Here is a 17194-nt window from a genome sequence, read left to right as displayed (position 1 = left end):
TAGACTGAACATCATATCAACGAAAGTATTCAGTCAAAACGACATTTGACCGACAGTCGTTTCTCTTTCGCTCAAAAGATTTCGGTCTACAGAGTGCTAGTTTAGTTATGAGGATACGCATATTTGGTCCACGGCACACAGCACCATATAAAGGAACCAAGATCCAGGGAACCATAACTTTGTCTGGGCCCTTCCTTATTATTTAATTTACCACTTCTCAAACCCAACAAAAAATGAAAAAAATAATCAAAGGACTAAACGTGGATGTTGCCATAACTCTAAATTTGACCTGTGCCTATAGTACAACTGTTAAGGTTTCCTATGAATTATTTTAGCAATAGACGTAATTTTCGTCCTGTCAGGGTAAACGGACGCAATAAATTTATCTCGACATTAAAGTGTGGCCTTTATGGTGCTCGTACCTCCCCTTTATTCCACTTTTTATCATTCCCTTTCGACGACCATGTGACATGTTTTAAAAATAACGCATAAATTTTGGACTTTTAAACGAAGAATTTACCTCAAATAAACGAAGAGTTAATCGTAAATTCAAATAACTAGATCATCGTAGAAAAACGCAGTATTTCGACTTCCAAGTTCTTTTTTTTTTTACCTTTAAACACGATGAACACATAGAAAAAGTAATTATTTGTTTTTGTTTCTTTTTTTTTTGCAGTAGTCATTGCCAGTTTTTGAATGTTTTCCTTTGTATACAAAGATCATTCTTGCAGCTTAAAGACGGATTAGCCCTCGCCATCTTGCGATTTCACATATTTTGATACCGCTTGCAATAACGCTGCCGTGATTTTTTGACGTGGCAACGTCTAATAGATCGATGAACGCCGGCTGCACTCACAAAAAAGATGTCCCCCTACGCACGATGTTCCGTTACGCTGTGTCCCGTTACGCTCATTGTTCCGTTTCGCTGTGTTCCGTTACGCTGTCAGCGAGTGCAATAATGATAGCTTATGTTACAATTGACTAAAAAATTATGGTGATTCATATAATTGCTGATAGATATTTGATTACAGTTTATTTATTTGAAAACTTGTTTTTAATTATATTTAAACTTTATAGCTAAACGCCAGTTATTAAAATTAATTACAAGTAATCTACACGTGAACTGTTTCGTCGACTGTTTATAAAGTGAAGTGAAAAGTTAATGTGGTTTTCATTGCTTATTACAACAACAATTTCTGCAATAAAGGTTAATTATTCTTGCATTTTAAAAAAACTTATTAATAGTATAATTTCAAGTATTTGTTCTTTTATTATTAAAATAAAAATGATTCAAATTTATTCATAAAAGTATGCAATCATTTCATCAATGTTTTGTTATGACGTCGTCACGTTGAACTATCGTCCGTAAACCGACTTTACGGACAAACAAATTTTTTTTTTTTAAGTTCGGTTTTCCGACAGCCTGAGCGGAGCTAGGAGGGGTGGTGGGAAGAGTACTCGAGACCTTTGCCGTTGATGGAGGTGTCGGAGTCGTCGCGCGCCAGCCGCCCGCTGATGCTGAAGTCGGAGTCGACGCGCATGAGGCTGGCGCCGCCGTCCGCCGCGAGGTCGGCGTTGGAGCCGCCCACGGACAGCACCCCGTCGTCCGCGTCGTCGGACACCTTCAGGTAGTCGAGGCCGTCGCGCAGCCGCAGGATCACCAGAGCCATGCGGTTCTCGAACGCGTTGCTGTCGGGGGTCAAGGTCAAGGTCAGGGAACTGAACTAACAAATAATTTCATTTTCACCCTCTTCTGAAGGTTGCGTTAACCCTTTGAGGCACACCGAAATATATTTAAATAAAAGAATCTATTGTGTAACTTTTGGCAGACGTGGCGGAACGGAAAAATTAAAGCAGCCAATGTTGCTGGTTCTTGTTAGGATCGCCAGATAGCAGCACAAGGCTAATTCACGCGATATATATCGGCAATATCACTGAAACATTGCGAATAGTAATATTTTTTTCAAAGTGGTATCATAGAAATACCACTACAAAAAAAAAGGGTTAAACGTTTAAAGCTACCATGGAGGGGGTATGAATTCACTGTTGCGTTAAACGTTCAACGCTCCTGGGGAGGGGTAACAGAAAGAGACAGAGCGAGAGTGAATGCGTGGCACTCGAACGCATGCGCGTAGTATACCTGTTACAGGCCAGCGCGAGCGTTAGCAACGAGTAGCGTCCAATATTCCAACGCATGAGGGAGAGAGAAAGAAAGATACACAAAGGTAGAAAGTAGGAGGGAGGAAGAGAGTGAGTCGGTAGATCCCAAGCGCATGCGCGTGGTATTCTTGCTATGCAGCGAAGTAAACAGTGTGAGCGTCGTGAAATTAGCTGAAATACCTGTTGTTCTATTTTATTGTTCTATTTTAATTTATAATATTCATTATTTCATTTACTTGTTTTTTTAAATATTTTTCAATAAATATTTTTAATCAAGGACTTTTCAGAAGTTTCACGTCTACCGTGTGTGACTTGCACACACACACATTTTTTATTTACACTTTGACCACACAACACTGAATCAAACTGCACAACACTGAATCAAACTGGAAAACTCAGCACTCACAAAAGCAAGCATCTTATGTGTTTTGATCTACTCAGTTTAATCTACGTGCAGTATTTTGACTAGTGTAAACATTTTAAAAATTTGTAACAATTAAAAAAATAAATCAATAAAACTAAGTAATAAGTCTTATATAAGTTTTTTCAAATTTTAAATAGTTAACAAGAAAAAAATCATTTAACTATAAAATAAAGCAAAACAATTGTTTCAGAAAAAATCTGTAAATAAAAATATAAAAAATATATTTTAAAAAGTACAATTTAATAAGTTGAAACACTATATAAAACATTATTTTAATACCAAAGAAATCTCTTCATCTTTAAATTATCCAGCCAAAGATTGCCATATATATTTTTTATCTAAAATGTAATTTTTTTGTTTTTAGTTTTTCAGGAATAATAATTACAATTTTTGGAAGCAAAAATTCTAAAGGCTTCTGTGCAATTGTTTAATGAAATACAGAAACAGTTTAATTTATGTTCTGTCTATGCCTTGTAGGATAATTATGAGCTGCATAATTTATCTGATTTTCCCTTCGATACATACTCGTTATTTCAGCTCTAATATACAATCTTTTAGTATCTAATGCACTACAAAGTTTTAGGCTCAGTCGCACACGTTATTCTGATTCCACCCCCTCCCCCCTTATTTCTAATTTATTTTATTTAAGGATTTTTTTTTTTAATTTTACTTCAATGCCTTCTTTGCATTTGTTATTCGGGCACAAATATTTTAAACATATAAGTGTAATACAGTGTTCACGTACGTATTCGTAATAATAATCACTTGCGCGATTGTTCTGTTATGACATTAAGTGAATATCTGTTAAAAACATTTGTGACAGAAAATAAAAGTGCAAGGTAGGTATTAAATTAAGTTTAAAAAAAATACTTAAATAAAAGAAATGAAACAATGGAAGAAAAAATCAACATGGGCAGATTCTCCCGAGAAAATTACAAAATATTTTACTATAAACTGATAAAAAATTCAATGATGTAACCAATGATTCAACCTGGTAACTAAAATTGCGATCCACGTTCTCGATTTAGGAATCTTCCTATTCGCAGAAGATGGTCTTACATTCGGTCCATCTTACACATGCTTGGACTTTACCTTATATTATACGATTTCTGCAACAAAAAAAAATTAACTTAGCGTTGGTATCACCGGAAGAAACACTTGAATTAGTTCAACGAATTCTTTCTACTGATAGGTGTAACAAAACACCTTTTAACAACCGCTAGGAAGGTGGCGCAAAAGGTGCACAAGGTGCGATTGGGCGGGAATCATGAATTCAAATTCTGGGTTTCATAATATAGAAATATGGAACTAAATTAATAAATATCGCCAAGTATAAAGTAAAAATTATTATATTTAAGACGAAAATAGCATGAAAAAAATAGCGGTTGATAAATGGTATGCATTCAAACATTTAAGAATTTTAAGAATCAAGTTAAAAAGTAACCATTTTATATTTTCTAATAATTTTTTGGTTTTATATTTTGGATTAAATTTGCAAAATAAATTATTAATTTTTATATTATTTATATTATTTATTGTACTATGTTAGTTGTTATAGTAATTGCTACACCCTCTACAGCCACCACACCCTACACAGACACTTCATCCTCTTCATCCACCTCACCCTCTACAACCCCGACATCCTATACAACCACCACACCCTCTACAACCAGCACACCCTCTTCATCCACCACACCCTATACAGACACTTTATCCTCTTCATCCACCTCACCCTCTACAGCCACGACATCCTATACAACCACCACATTCTCAACAGCCACCACATCCTCTACAGACACTTTATCCTCTTCATCCACCTCACCCTCTACAACCACCACACCCTCTACAACCAGCACACCCTCTTCATCCACCACACCCTATACAGACACTTTATCCTCTTCATCCACCTCACCCTCTACAGCCACGACATACTATACAACCACCACACTCTCAACAGCCACCACACCCTCTACAGACACTTTATCCTCTTCATCCACCTCACCCTCTACAACCACCACACCCTCTACAACCACCACACTCTCAACAGCCACCACACCCTATACAGACACTTTATCCTCTTCATCCACCTCACCCTCTACAGCCACGACACCCTCTACAACCACCACACTCTCAACAGCCACCACACCCTATACAGACACTTCATCCTCTTCATCCACCTCACCCTCTACAGCCACCTTACCCTATAGAGCCACCAAACCCTCTACATCCACCACGCCTGCAGGACCTGAACTCACTGCAGGACGTTGAAGTAGGCGAGCAGCTGGCCGGGCCCGCAGCTCTGCCAGTCGTTCTTGAAGCCCATGAGCACCACGTTGGGCCGCATCTTGCCGACGCCGGAGGCCTGCATGAGGCTGCGCGCCGCGTCCTCGAAGCGCAGTCCGTCCACCACGCTGAAGAAGGACTTGATCTTGTGCTGCTGCAGCCAGGCGGCGCTGCGGCGGCGGCGCGAGGACCGCGTGCGGTGCGACAGCCTCCTCTGCGCACACCCAAGTCCGCCCGAGCATCGCACCACCTCACAAGGTACTCAAGAAAGTAGTTGTCTGTAAAGTAGCAACTGGGTGACCGAGTGGTCCCAGGGATGTAAGAGGTATGGTTTCCTTGACGGTTCTACTCAGATCCCACCAGGGGCGGACCCGGGACTGACTTCTTGGTGCAGCACCGTTAGTGTGTACCTAGTATAATACCTGTTTATTACTTCAGAAGTAGTATTATCTCATGCGTAGTTTACCCTGGGGGCACGTGCCCCCTGCCCCCCCCCTCTAAATCCGCCACTGGATCCCACAGAGGGGGCTAGCTCTGTTGGTGGTCTGGGGGGTTTACGACGGACCTGGGGGCGGGTCGGTGGGGCCGATGTTGGGATGGGTCTCCTCAACCCTCTCCGACCTAGCCGTGCGCTCACCAGTAACATGCCGCGATTGGAAATGGCGAATCCAATTCCCGGTTCTCGGAAACCCATGTTTGGCACTGTGGTAACAGTGTCAGACATGTAAAAGACCCATCTTTCTCCTAACCAGGATAACGCCCTAGCGGGATCATATGCCTGGGGGAGTATTGATGAATTTTATGAGGTGTGAACCTAAGTTACATGTCTCTAAAGTCATTTTTATGGACGAAATTTTTACGTGATAGCGTCATGAGGAAACATTGATGAAAAATTGCATACTTTTTTATTTTCAAATATTATTTACATTTTTTACAAATATAATTTAAATAATTTGTTTAAATATAATCACGAACAATTAGTTAAAAAGCCCGCTTTAACCTGTTTGATATTATAGAAGATTTTCTCACACGGTAGTTGACCGGTTCTTGCACGCTCAGCTCAGGCGGAACGTGACCATGAGTCTTGCTTTTTCGTGCGTGCAGCCGGCGTTCATCGATTTATAAGACGTTATCACGTAAAAACATAACACGAATTTAAATATATGACCGCAATTTTATCTTCAAACCGGGTGAAACATGACTTATGATGCTGGGTATTTTTTTTTATGTATTTTTTAACTATGACTTGGCTATGAACGAATAGTGTTGATGGCGTAATAGGTGACGATGTTAAAGTATTCACATGAGTGTCGCACCTTTCGAGATAGGGCAACTTTAAAATCGCTTTCGCTTACATTAAAGAGTTCCCCAATTACGCCCCAAGAACACAAATTTCTTAAAAGCCCTCAAGATGTAAAAAAATAAATCGGATAAAAAAATTGTGCTTTTAACTAGCATTATAACGAGTAAAATATTGTATTCATTTTTGTTTCCAAATGCTTTCCAAAATCTTCTCCAGTTAGTGATTCCTTTAAATTGTTCGTGCTTGTTCCTGAATGTAACCAAGAATGAAGTTTACAGTCTCAAACTTTAGTGTATCTAACCTTCGTTTATCGTCTTGTGCGCGCAGACGAAGACGCGGACACGGCCAGTGTGGTAGGGTGGGTCGTTACCACAACGCCGAACGTAAAATAAGGCCGAATACCATAACGCCAAATGCCAAATTGACCGCAACGCCGACAGCTAGAAAACTGTTGTGTACCACAACGCCGAAATACAGTAAAGCCGAAAAATGTTACGTGGAGGGGGGGGGGGGGGCGGGTCTCACAGGAGCAAAATGAAAAACAACTGAATGAATTAGTGTGTGTTTCTTAAATTATCTTAACGCCGAAATACCACAACCTAACCTAACCTAGGCTAGGCTAACCTAGCCTAACCTAACCTTACCTAACCTAACCTTTGTGGCAGTCCTGCAATGACATTTTTCGGCGTTAAAGTATTTTGGCGTTGCGGTAATTCGGCGTTGTGGTACACAGCAGTTTTCTAGCTGTCGGCGTTGTAGTCAATTTGGTATTTGGCATTATGGTTTTCGGCGTTATTGTACGTTCGGCGTTGCGGTATTTCGGCGTTATGGTGCGTCCCCGCTATAGGGTGGATGACTGCGCCTCACCTGGGATATGTCGCCGCAGAGCAGCAGCGCGTGGCTGCGGGTGATGAGCCCCGCCAGGTCGACCAGCGCCGGCCGCAGGTACGGCCGCCCGCTCAGAGCCAGCACCTGCGGCCTGTAGTTCTTCACGTGCTCGCTGATGGTGTCCAGCCGCTGCGCCGTGGCCAGCGCCGCCTTGTACGTCTGCGCCTGGGTCGACGAGCCCCAGTTCACGTCTGCGAACAACCCCCCCACCCTCGGTCACGCGTGACTGTCCTCCTTCATTGTTCACATCTTCAACCTACCAAACACATACCCCCTTTGGTCTCAAGTCTCTCCTCGTCATTGATCATGTCTGCGACCAACCCAAAACAGACACGCCCCCACCCCTCGGTCACATGAATGTCCTGCTCATTGTTCACATCTTCAACCAACCAAACAGGAACCATCCCAGTAACAAGAATCTTCTCGTCATTTTTCACGTTTGCGAACAAAAAACCAAACATACTGGTCATATTACTCTCCTCTTTTTTTCCATCTGTGACCAACTAAACACAGATCACCCTTGGTCACGTGACTTGTCATCCTCATTGTTTACATCTTCAACCAATCAGCCACATCGCCCTGTCACAAGACTGTGCTCGCCATTGTTCACATCTGTGACCGACCAAACACAGACATCCCTCGGTCACGTGGCTGTCCTCCTCATTGTTCACATCTTTTTACCAACCAGCCACGTCGCCCGGTCACAACTCTACTGCTATTTATTGTTCAAATATGCGACCAACCGAACACAGCCATGTAGCCGGTCAGCCTTCTAGATTCGTAATCTCATAGCCGTGTAGCCAAATGTCGTTGAAGCAGTTGGGGCCAAAGACAGTTGGGGTAGTTGAAGCTTACCGTACATTGGCGATCGTATCGTAACTATATGATCGCATACTACTGATTTCAGTGTTCGTATGAATGTATGCCCTTTTAGTTAAATGCACATTGTAAAGTCTGTAGTATCATATCCCTCTAATTAGTTCGTATTCCTGTGACGGGATCGTATCCCTGTGACGAGAACATATTTCTGTGATGAAATCGTATACCTGTGACGAAATCATTCCTGTGACCAGAACATATACCTGTGATGAGATTGTATACCTGTGATGAGATTGTATACCTGTGATGAGAACATAACCCTGTGATAAGGTCGCATCCCTGTGGCGAGATCGTATCCCTGAGACGAGATCCAATCCCTGTGATGAGATCGTATCCCTGTAATGAGATCGTATCCCTTTAATAATATTGTATCGCTGTGGCGAGATCGTAGCCCTGTAATGAGATCGTAGCCCTGTGGCGGGATCGTATACCTGTAATGAGATCGTATCGATGTGGCGAGATCGTATCCCTGTGATGAGATCGTATCCCCGCTGATTAAAATGTTCGTGCACATGTACGTCCTTTTTGATGTTATTTTCTCATCGTTGAATGTGCTTTTAAATGTACTTCCTTTTTGTCGAATGTTCTTCAAAATGTGCTTTTTTTTTAATGTGTTTCCAAAAATACTTCCTTTTTATAAATGGGCTTACAAATATGCTTCCTTTTTATGATTGTGACGTTACAATCCAAGATGGCGGATCCCGGCACCGACACCGGACCCTGGACCCTGATACATACTACTCTAAACAAAATGCAGTTCTTTGGGAAGTGCATTAAAAATGAATATTTCAGAGCTTAACTGGGGTAACAAACCTGGATTCCTGTACACCACAATGAGGTAGAGGGCGAATATTATTATGAAAGTTATGAGCGACGTCATCCAGTTGATAAGGAACATGATGGCCACGCACAAAATGAACCCCACCAGGCTGAGCCAGGTGTTGTAGTACTGGAACAACGCATTGGAAGCCACTTTAATGTCTGACCCAACAAACCAAAACAAAACACACAATTGTCGTTTTTAAAACATTACAGGGACTCTTATAATTAATTATTATTCGATAGGAATATGTTTTAAGTTTTGAGTATCGATATATGTTGCTCTGTTAATTTTAATTTTAAAACTATCACATGATCAGTCTTTATCTAGATATAATAAATTCTAATTTTAAAACTGTATATACATATTATAGTGCAAACTGTTGTTTAAGCAACATCATAGCTAAATTTTAATACCAATAATATTTCACCAACAATCTAATATTTTAGGTTTAATTATAAGTAAGACACAGAAACATAATAAATAAAATTAATCATCACTAACAGGTATAAAAAATAAAACTGCACATAAATTCTTGAGTACACGTTTCAAAAACTAAATCGTAAGCATTAAACCTCATTTAATGTTCTGAATTCTAATCCTGGGAAAGACATTTAGCTAAAAGCGCCAGTGATTCATAATATGCTCGGTTACCAAAAGGTATTTAAACTCACATTTTCAGCATGTTTAATTACCGAATTTGTAATATCCTAGTTACTTCATGTATTATTAAAATATATTCAATTTCGTATAAAACAATGCATTTAAAAATAATCAAAAATTCCAAAATCTCATTAATCACCAGTACGAGCCAAAACATGCTTACCTTGAAAGTAGGTCTCCATCCCAGAGGTTTAATGAGCGCAGCATGGAACGTGCAAAAGTTGATCAGAGCATAAGATGCCAGGTAGAAATTGGATATCAGAGGTGCGATCAAGTCCAGATTGGCTGTAAATTATCAGAGTATCTTGAGATTAAATGTAACCACTTAGGTGTTATTTCAACATCGTCATCGGCACAGAAATTAGCACCCGCAATGTCAAGTTCAATCATTCCATGTCACACAAAATACAACTCTTCCACTTTGGAGAGCTCTAGGAGATGTTCACATCTGAAGTTTCAGCAAGTAACAAATAGAAAGCATGTTATATGACTTTTAAAATTATTATTCTTCGGCAAGGACCCATTTATTTTGCCTAGTCACATGCCTCTATGTATTTTATAACTTACGTGCAACACACAAAAAGCAAGGTGTTTATCCAAAACAATTTGGTATTTAATTTAATTAAAACTTTTATGTATTCAGTAGTCAAAAACAACTTTCACAGTAATTAGTTACTGTAGAATATCAATTGCTTCCAAAATTGTTTTTATCTTTTTTTCAATAATCCTTTACACAATTCTTTATTAAGAAATCTATAATGATAAGTAAAATATTATTTGTAAACGTCTTTAATTGTTTTAAAGTATTTAAACTATAGTAACTTACTTTTAAGATATATATATATTTATATATTAAATTGTTGTAGGCCTATGTTATTTTGTTGGTTAGCTTGTTCCGGTATCACCCTGAAACTATGAACATATTTTGATGAAACTTAATTTTGTTAGTAAGGCCTTTGGTTAACTTAAAAACTAGGCTAAATATAAAAACAGATTCCCACTCCTACGGGTATGAAAAAAGGGTAACTAAAGTTTAACAGTAAATAATAAAATCTCTCAATCTAGTCAAGCAGAGTTTATTGCATTGGGTATGGTAGACATGCAAAATTCGCGGATTCATTTCGCGATAGGCTAGCACAAAAACAACTTTACCTTCGTACCGCTTCTGCGATTGGCCCACATTTTATCCGGGGAACTGTGAGCCAATGGGAAACAACACTAAACCAAGAAAGTGCCGAATTACGGACAGCATAGTTGAGACGTCTCACGCGTCAGCAGCCAATGAACAGGTGTCATTTCCGCGAGTATTTAAAAGGACTTTGGAGTCTATCCTAGAGGTCAATTAATCCGCGAATTTTGGCAGGTCTCTAGGTATGAGTTACCTATGAGTAAGAAAGCTGAAGAGATGACAAAGGTGAGCACGTATCCTCTGTACGGTTCGCCTGCCTTTCCGTAGCCCTTGGAGAAAAATATGAGTCCCGGATATATCTTGTCGATGCCTAGAGCCTGAATGAGCCTTGGAACCGACAGCAGGTTCGTTAGGGCAGTGGACAGCGTAGCGGCGAAGCAGCCGGCGTATATGAATGGACCCCACAGGGACATCAGTTGCATTATCTACAACAAAACAAACAGAAGAAATTTTTTTCACTCTAAATCATTCTATGCTTAGAATTTGTCTTAGTTAAGCCGCAAAAAAGAACAGGAGACTTTCACGACGCGTGTCATTTATAAATGATTCAAAGTAAATTCCCGCTTTCCTCCATCCTAATGAGTGGGATGTAAATTTATGCTAGTCCAAAAAAAATCGACCGCGTGCTGAATGGTATGATATAATCGAGAATCTTCTGTCCTGGTAGCTGTTTATGAAATTTACTGCCACTATTTCACCTGACTTCTGTAAAAATTTGTAAAAATATGAACAATTTATAATTTTCTATGACTAATGCTGTTTTTAAGGCAAGTAAATTACATCAGCCAGTACTTATAATATACACAAAAAAAGACGCAATAAATATTTCTTAGTTAGGTAGAAAACTTCGTCTAGCATAAATGCTGCCAATGAAAGGTCATCTCAAAACTATAAGGGTCTTTATTTCGTGATCAGATCTTCAGTCGTTCGGATTGTGAATGTACTTGAATCTGCCATAAATTAAGCCTTGTCACATGAAATGAGACCCTGTTAATCATTGGTATTGCGTATACCATGAGCTGACACTTGCGAAGGCTTGGCTGTATACGCACTGGTGGGAAAATGAGAAAGAGAGAGATAGAGGTAGAGATAGAAAAAATAATAAAGTGAAAGAGAGAGGAAAAGAATGAGAGAAAGAGAGAAAGGGTAAGAAATAAAAATAAACACAGAGAAAAAAGGTAAGAGTGTTGATTAGGGAGAGAAAAGATGTAAATAAAAAAATTGGTTGTCTGTAAAGTCGGTTTACGGACGATAGTTTAACGTGACGTCATAACAAAACATTGATGAAATTATTGCATACTTATTGAATTATCACTATTTGGTATGGATACAAAGGAGTGAAATGAATCTAGATTTAATTGATAAATTTACTTTTATTTGCACTCATTAATTCAAATATGTTTATCACTTTAACGAAGAGATCATTTTAACTATAACTTTTAAACGTGTTTGCTATTTAACTTATTCCAATCTGTGTTTTTCTGTTGAGGATAGGACGATGATAGGAAAATTAGGAAACAAATGGGAGTGTTTCAAGTTTAATGTGCCTCGAAGAAGTCAAATCGATGGTTGTTCCAATCGAGTGGAAGAGAGATAGATGCGGCGCAAGCGTACAATGAGCGTAACTGGACACAGCGTAACGGGGACGATGTGCGTTACGGGACACTTTTTTTGCGCGTGCAGCCGGCGTTCGTCGATTTATTAGACGTTGTCACGTCAAAGTGAGAAAGAGGAGAGAGACGGAAAAGGGGGAAAGAGAGAGTGGGACAGGGACAGAGACTCGCCGAGTAGCTGTGGCTGAGGCCGAAGCTGCACTGGTCGCCGCAGGCGGTGAGGTTGCCTGCCACCAGGTCCTGCACGGAGCCGCTGGCGGAGCGCAGCGCGGTGCCGCCCGCGAACACCACGAACACGGCGTACGACAGCATGGTGAGGAACAGCGACAGCATGGTTCCTTTCGGGATGGCGGCGGCCGGGTTCTGTCGCGAGAGAGAACCAGATCACCGCGCGTGCTCTGCACCCCCCCCCCCCCCCCCCCCGCCCCATCCCCCGGTAACGTGCATCGACCGACAAAACTTGGGGCTGCGAGCTCACAGCGTGGAAATAATGTGCTTCCCAAGACTGGTATAAAGCTTTTGCAGTTACAGCTGAACCGATCCTTCATGGAAATAATAAAGAAAATATTTATGACAAAGCACCAAGCGTCAGTGGCGGATCCAGAGGTTCACCTCGGAGGGGGCACTCTAGGATTTCAGAGAAGCCAGAGAAAAACTGTCTTAAAATTACTAAATTTGTATTTAATCTAATCACACTACACATAACATCCAACCACCAGATTTTATGATTCTACAAGAAATTAATTATTAATGTAGCAGACAACTGGTTTTTCTAGTTGGGGGGGGGGGGGGCACTTGCCCCTGGTGCCCCCCCCCTCCCCCCTGGATCCGCCACTGCCAAGCGTCTGAGTTGAATTGATTGAAGTTCTACAAACACTGCAAATTTTTTCACTAAAGTAAAATTGTTTTTAATGAAAATAATTTAGGGTAACACACTTATGCCCCATAAAATTTTGGTGAAGAGAAGATATAATGTGGTTTTCAAAGTCTGACTATTTATCTAAAAGTCGAAAGTAATGAAAAAGTTTCCTTTTTACAAAATTCTATACCCTACAGTTTTCGCTAAAAAACTAGTATAAAATTTATAACTAACTACTTAGACGTCTGGTAGGTATGCAATACTCACAACGTTCAGTTCAAAACATCTGCTTGTAATCAGAAGCACTGATCTCTATGTGATGTACACGCAAATGTAAGTATTTCGAAGAAAACTAATTAATAATTCAGATAAAACAACTGTAGACGTAACAAAACATATATTTCATTAAACACCACAAGAGAGAAAAATGTGCTCCCACCTTTATTTGTGAGGTCATTAAACATAAATTGTTAGTTAAAGGATGTTTTACATTAGGCACAACCATTCACAAAATTTAGCAGTAAAGTGAGACGAATTCATTCCAGTTCTGGAAGTCACCCCGCCTCAAGGCAGCGGCCGGAAAAATGCTGTCCCGCTTACCTTCGGAAAACGTACATGCATATCATTGACGGGCACTAAGTAGTCGTGTTTATATACATGTAAGTTCGGGCGGTTTATCAAATGTGCTGTCCGACTTCCATATTTGAAACGCAATCACATCAGACCATATGTCGTACATACGTTTATAATTTATTTTTACGTCATGAACCTGCTGTTGAAGTTTGTCGTTTGAATTCAACTCTTTCTGTATATGAATATCTTGGAATCGCGTTCTTGACGGGGCAATCCCGACAACTTCGAAAAATATGTTTACCTTAATGCTAGGTCTCACACGTCATGTTGAAATTGTTATTATTTTCTCGTTAATATTATTTAAGAGCTATTTCGAAATGTTAACACAATTCCTTACATTTGTGGTTCTGTCACTAATATTCTCAACACATTTTCACATGTAATACAAATCGTTTAAAAATTCGCGCAGTGATTTGTAATTAAAATCTCTTGCGTGACTTTTTGCACACATTATAAAAAAATTATGTGATAAAAAAATTATAAGTGATAGAAACCAAAAATTCAAAGAAGGTATCGTTTTAAAATTTTAGAAAGAGCCTTTAAATCTTAGTAATGACGATAAAAGAAAAAAAACTTATCATGACGTGTAGAACCAAGATTTCAGAGGGAAATATCTTTAATTTTGATGCTTCTAAAATTTCATGTGTTTCCTCATGATTTAAAATATAATTTTCTTAAAATCGTGGTAATTGTTTACATTGCTTTTTCATTGATTACAAAAGTGTTCATGTGGGGTTTATAAGAAACTAAAATCCATACGTTTATTTCAATCCTAGCATGAACAAAGAGCATGCAATTGTGTGATTCATAATTTTGTATAATAATGGCCGGAAGTGTGATTAATCGTAAAACTCCTTATTTCTAGATCATTCAAAGATTTGTAGAAATTTGGTTTCCCTAAAACCAGGGTTTTTGAGTGTTTCACCGTCACAGAGATGACACGAATATTCCAGGTTTGGGCTCCAACCATCCAAAATGCTTCGCAACTTTAAATATATCTGTTTTGGAAAATAAAATTGGTGCTATTCTAACCCTTAATTTAACTTGAAGGTGAAAAAAATTGAAGAGAAGTCAAATATCAGAGAGAGGGATAAAACAACTTGCGTCCTTAAATTGACAGTGTCTATATAATTTTAATTTTGAATAAACACGTTTTTAATATTTTATTTCGCCATTTATTTTATTCCGCTAAACCTTCTCAAAATCCGACTGTATTACTATTTTTGCTGATGTAGCCATCTTCATAAAAAATTATTAAATCAATCCAAAATTATATATATATATATATAAAGTAACAATTAATTTCCCAACATTTGTGAAGTTACTGGTATTTGTTTTTATTTTTTATTAATTTGGGAATGACTGAAACAGTTACATAAAATGTTTATGGTATAAAACCTGTTGAAACTAATATTGATTTTTTTTCAATCCCTCTCGCTCAAAGAAAGATGCAAGTTTGGCTTGTTTGTAGATTTTTATTTTGTTGATGGAATATTTTACTCAAACTCTTCTAAGATTTAAGAACATAAATAAGTTTTACCTTCAGATCTCCCGATATATTAGCTCCTGCTTGAATGCCGGTCACTGATGGGAAAAAGATGGCAAACACGGAAAAGAAGTCCTGATTATCCGTGTACTGTGGTCCCCAATTCAATGAAAATACATCCACTGAAAGGTAAAGAAACAAAGTGCGTTGAAAAATATTACATACTTAATCACTATCGAGGATATGCATAATGCCAAGAGGAATTAATATTGACATTATGAGTTACATAGAAACTATTTAAATGAAAAAGTACAATAAAAATAATGACTTTTACAAGACAATGTCTACGTTTTCTGCGCCTGCATTTACCAGGCATCGTACACGAACCGCAGTAGCGCTAAACCACGAAGTACACTATCAGTTCAAACCATTTCAATCTTATTTACTTATATAGAAGCTGAGTTTAGGGCAGAATTTTTAATGTGGTGCAGGCTGAAAATTTTTTGTTCAAAAGGAAATTACTTTTTGATTTGGCTACCAAGAAATTATGGAGTTAAATTATTTTACAGGGTAGCCTTATTATTTACTGTAGGGCGAATTTCCTTTTGAGAGGGGCCTTTTTCCTTAAACCCCCCCCCCCTCCATATTCTATATGCCAGCCGTCATATGAGATTTTTAAAAGTAAATTAATAAATAAACAAGGCAATATCACAACGTTTGCATCTATTAATCATTGCTCATGGACTGCAGTTGCAAGTCCGTTGTCAGTCCCTAGTGGTTTTATTCTTAAGAAATGAAAGCCAAAATGGGTTGACAGATTAAGAGTGCCACTTCCATTTGATAAGGTTTTAAGGACCAAACAAGTACTTTTTATTCGTTTAGTTCAGCCCCTAAACACGAGTGCTAGGAAAGACAAGTACGTCTGAAAACGTACCCAGTACTGACATTTAATCTTAGATGATGTTAAAACTCCTTAAAGTCATTCCATATTTAAAAATTTTTGAAATTACAATCATAACACTTAAATAAAAAACTGAATATTCCAATATTAAAAAAAATACTTTTTAAATGTGTGGTCTCATCTCTACTAGTGTTTCATTATTATGAAATAATTTATTGGAATTATTGATTTAAAATATTACATAATTACCTAAAATATCACTTTGGCATAACTCTCCTTTTATATTCACATCCTTATGCACAATTAGTAAATTCACAGAGCTTTATCGTAAATATTAAAAAAAATTGTATTTAGTGATCCTCGTTTTTCGAACTTATGACCTATTTGGTTTAGGGACATACAATCTGCTTCCGAAAGGAGGTTTTAAATAGGCTATCAATGCAAGAATCATGTAGCTATTGAAAATGTTATTTCACCTATCGTATTATCCACTCAAATATTATCATAATATCATGTGACATTAACTTTAATTAATTAGTAATAGGAAATATTTTTTCAGCCTAGTATGTAGGTGGAGAAAATGTAATGTTCTTAATTAAATATTATAATACGTATATTTCGAAGTTTTGTAACGATAATAAAAAATAACTTACGTTTTAGACCAGTAAATCCTTTAGCTTTGGCTTCTTCGCTTTTTGGGCCAACAGATGCTCCAGCTATAAAATCTATGATGGCCCCAACAATTATCACGATTAGGAAATTCTGAGCCTGAAATCAAACACACACCGTAATTAATTACATATAAAAATTCTCAAGTTTGGTATTTATTTCCTGATACTTCTTCAAAATACTTTCTGGAAAAAAATCAGTTTCACGATATTTTTAACAATTCAGCAAGGAATTAACTTTAAAAAATATTATTAACAATAAAATGTTTGCTTGTTAAGGTTTAAAGTAGGGTATGGAAATAGTTTTCATATTGGCTTCAATTTTTGACGTGACAACGTCTGATAAATCGATGAACGCCGGCTGCACGCACGAAAAAGTGTCCCGTTAAGCACCTTGTCCCGTTACGCACATTGTCCCGTTACGC

General features: G+C 38.3%; 1 protein-coding gene across 1 annotated transcript in view; it reads right to left on the bottom strand.

Annotated features, from left to right (window-relative positions):
• The window catches only part of LOC134533464 (bumetanide-sensitive sodium-(potassium)-chloride cotransporter), a 98222-nt gene that overhangs the window by 42183 nt on the left and 38845 nt on the right, over positions 1-17194 (bottom strand). Inside the window, exons 7-15 of the mRNA XM_063370990.1 lie at positions 16755-16869; positions 15255-15382; positions 12394-12585; positions 10803-11034; positions 9584-9705; positions 8751-8886; positions 7038-7249; positions 4840-5081; positions 1466-1689 (exon numbers count right to left, since the gene is read on the bottom strand). Of these exons, the coding sequence (XP_063227060.1) occupies positions 1466-1689; positions 4840-5081; positions 7038-7249; positions 8751-8886; positions 9584-9705; positions 10803-11034; positions 12394-12585; positions 15255-15382; positions 16755-16869 (1603 nt within the window). The remainder of the gene's footprint in view (positions 1-1465; positions 1690-4839; positions 5082-7037; positions 7250-8750; positions 8887-9583; positions 9706-10802; positions 11035-12393; positions 12586-15254; positions 15383-16754; positions 16870-17194) is intronic.

Source organism: Bacillus rossius, chromosome 1 (assembly GCF_032445375.1).
Source record: "Bacillus rossius redtenbacheri isolate Brsri chromosome 1, Brsri_v3, whole genome shotgun sequence".
NCBI classification, from domain to species: Eukaryota; Metazoa; Arthropoda; class Insecta; order Phasmatodea; family Bacillidae; genus Bacillus; species Bacillus rossius.
This window is presented reverse-complemented; position numbering and strand designations above follow the sequence as displayed.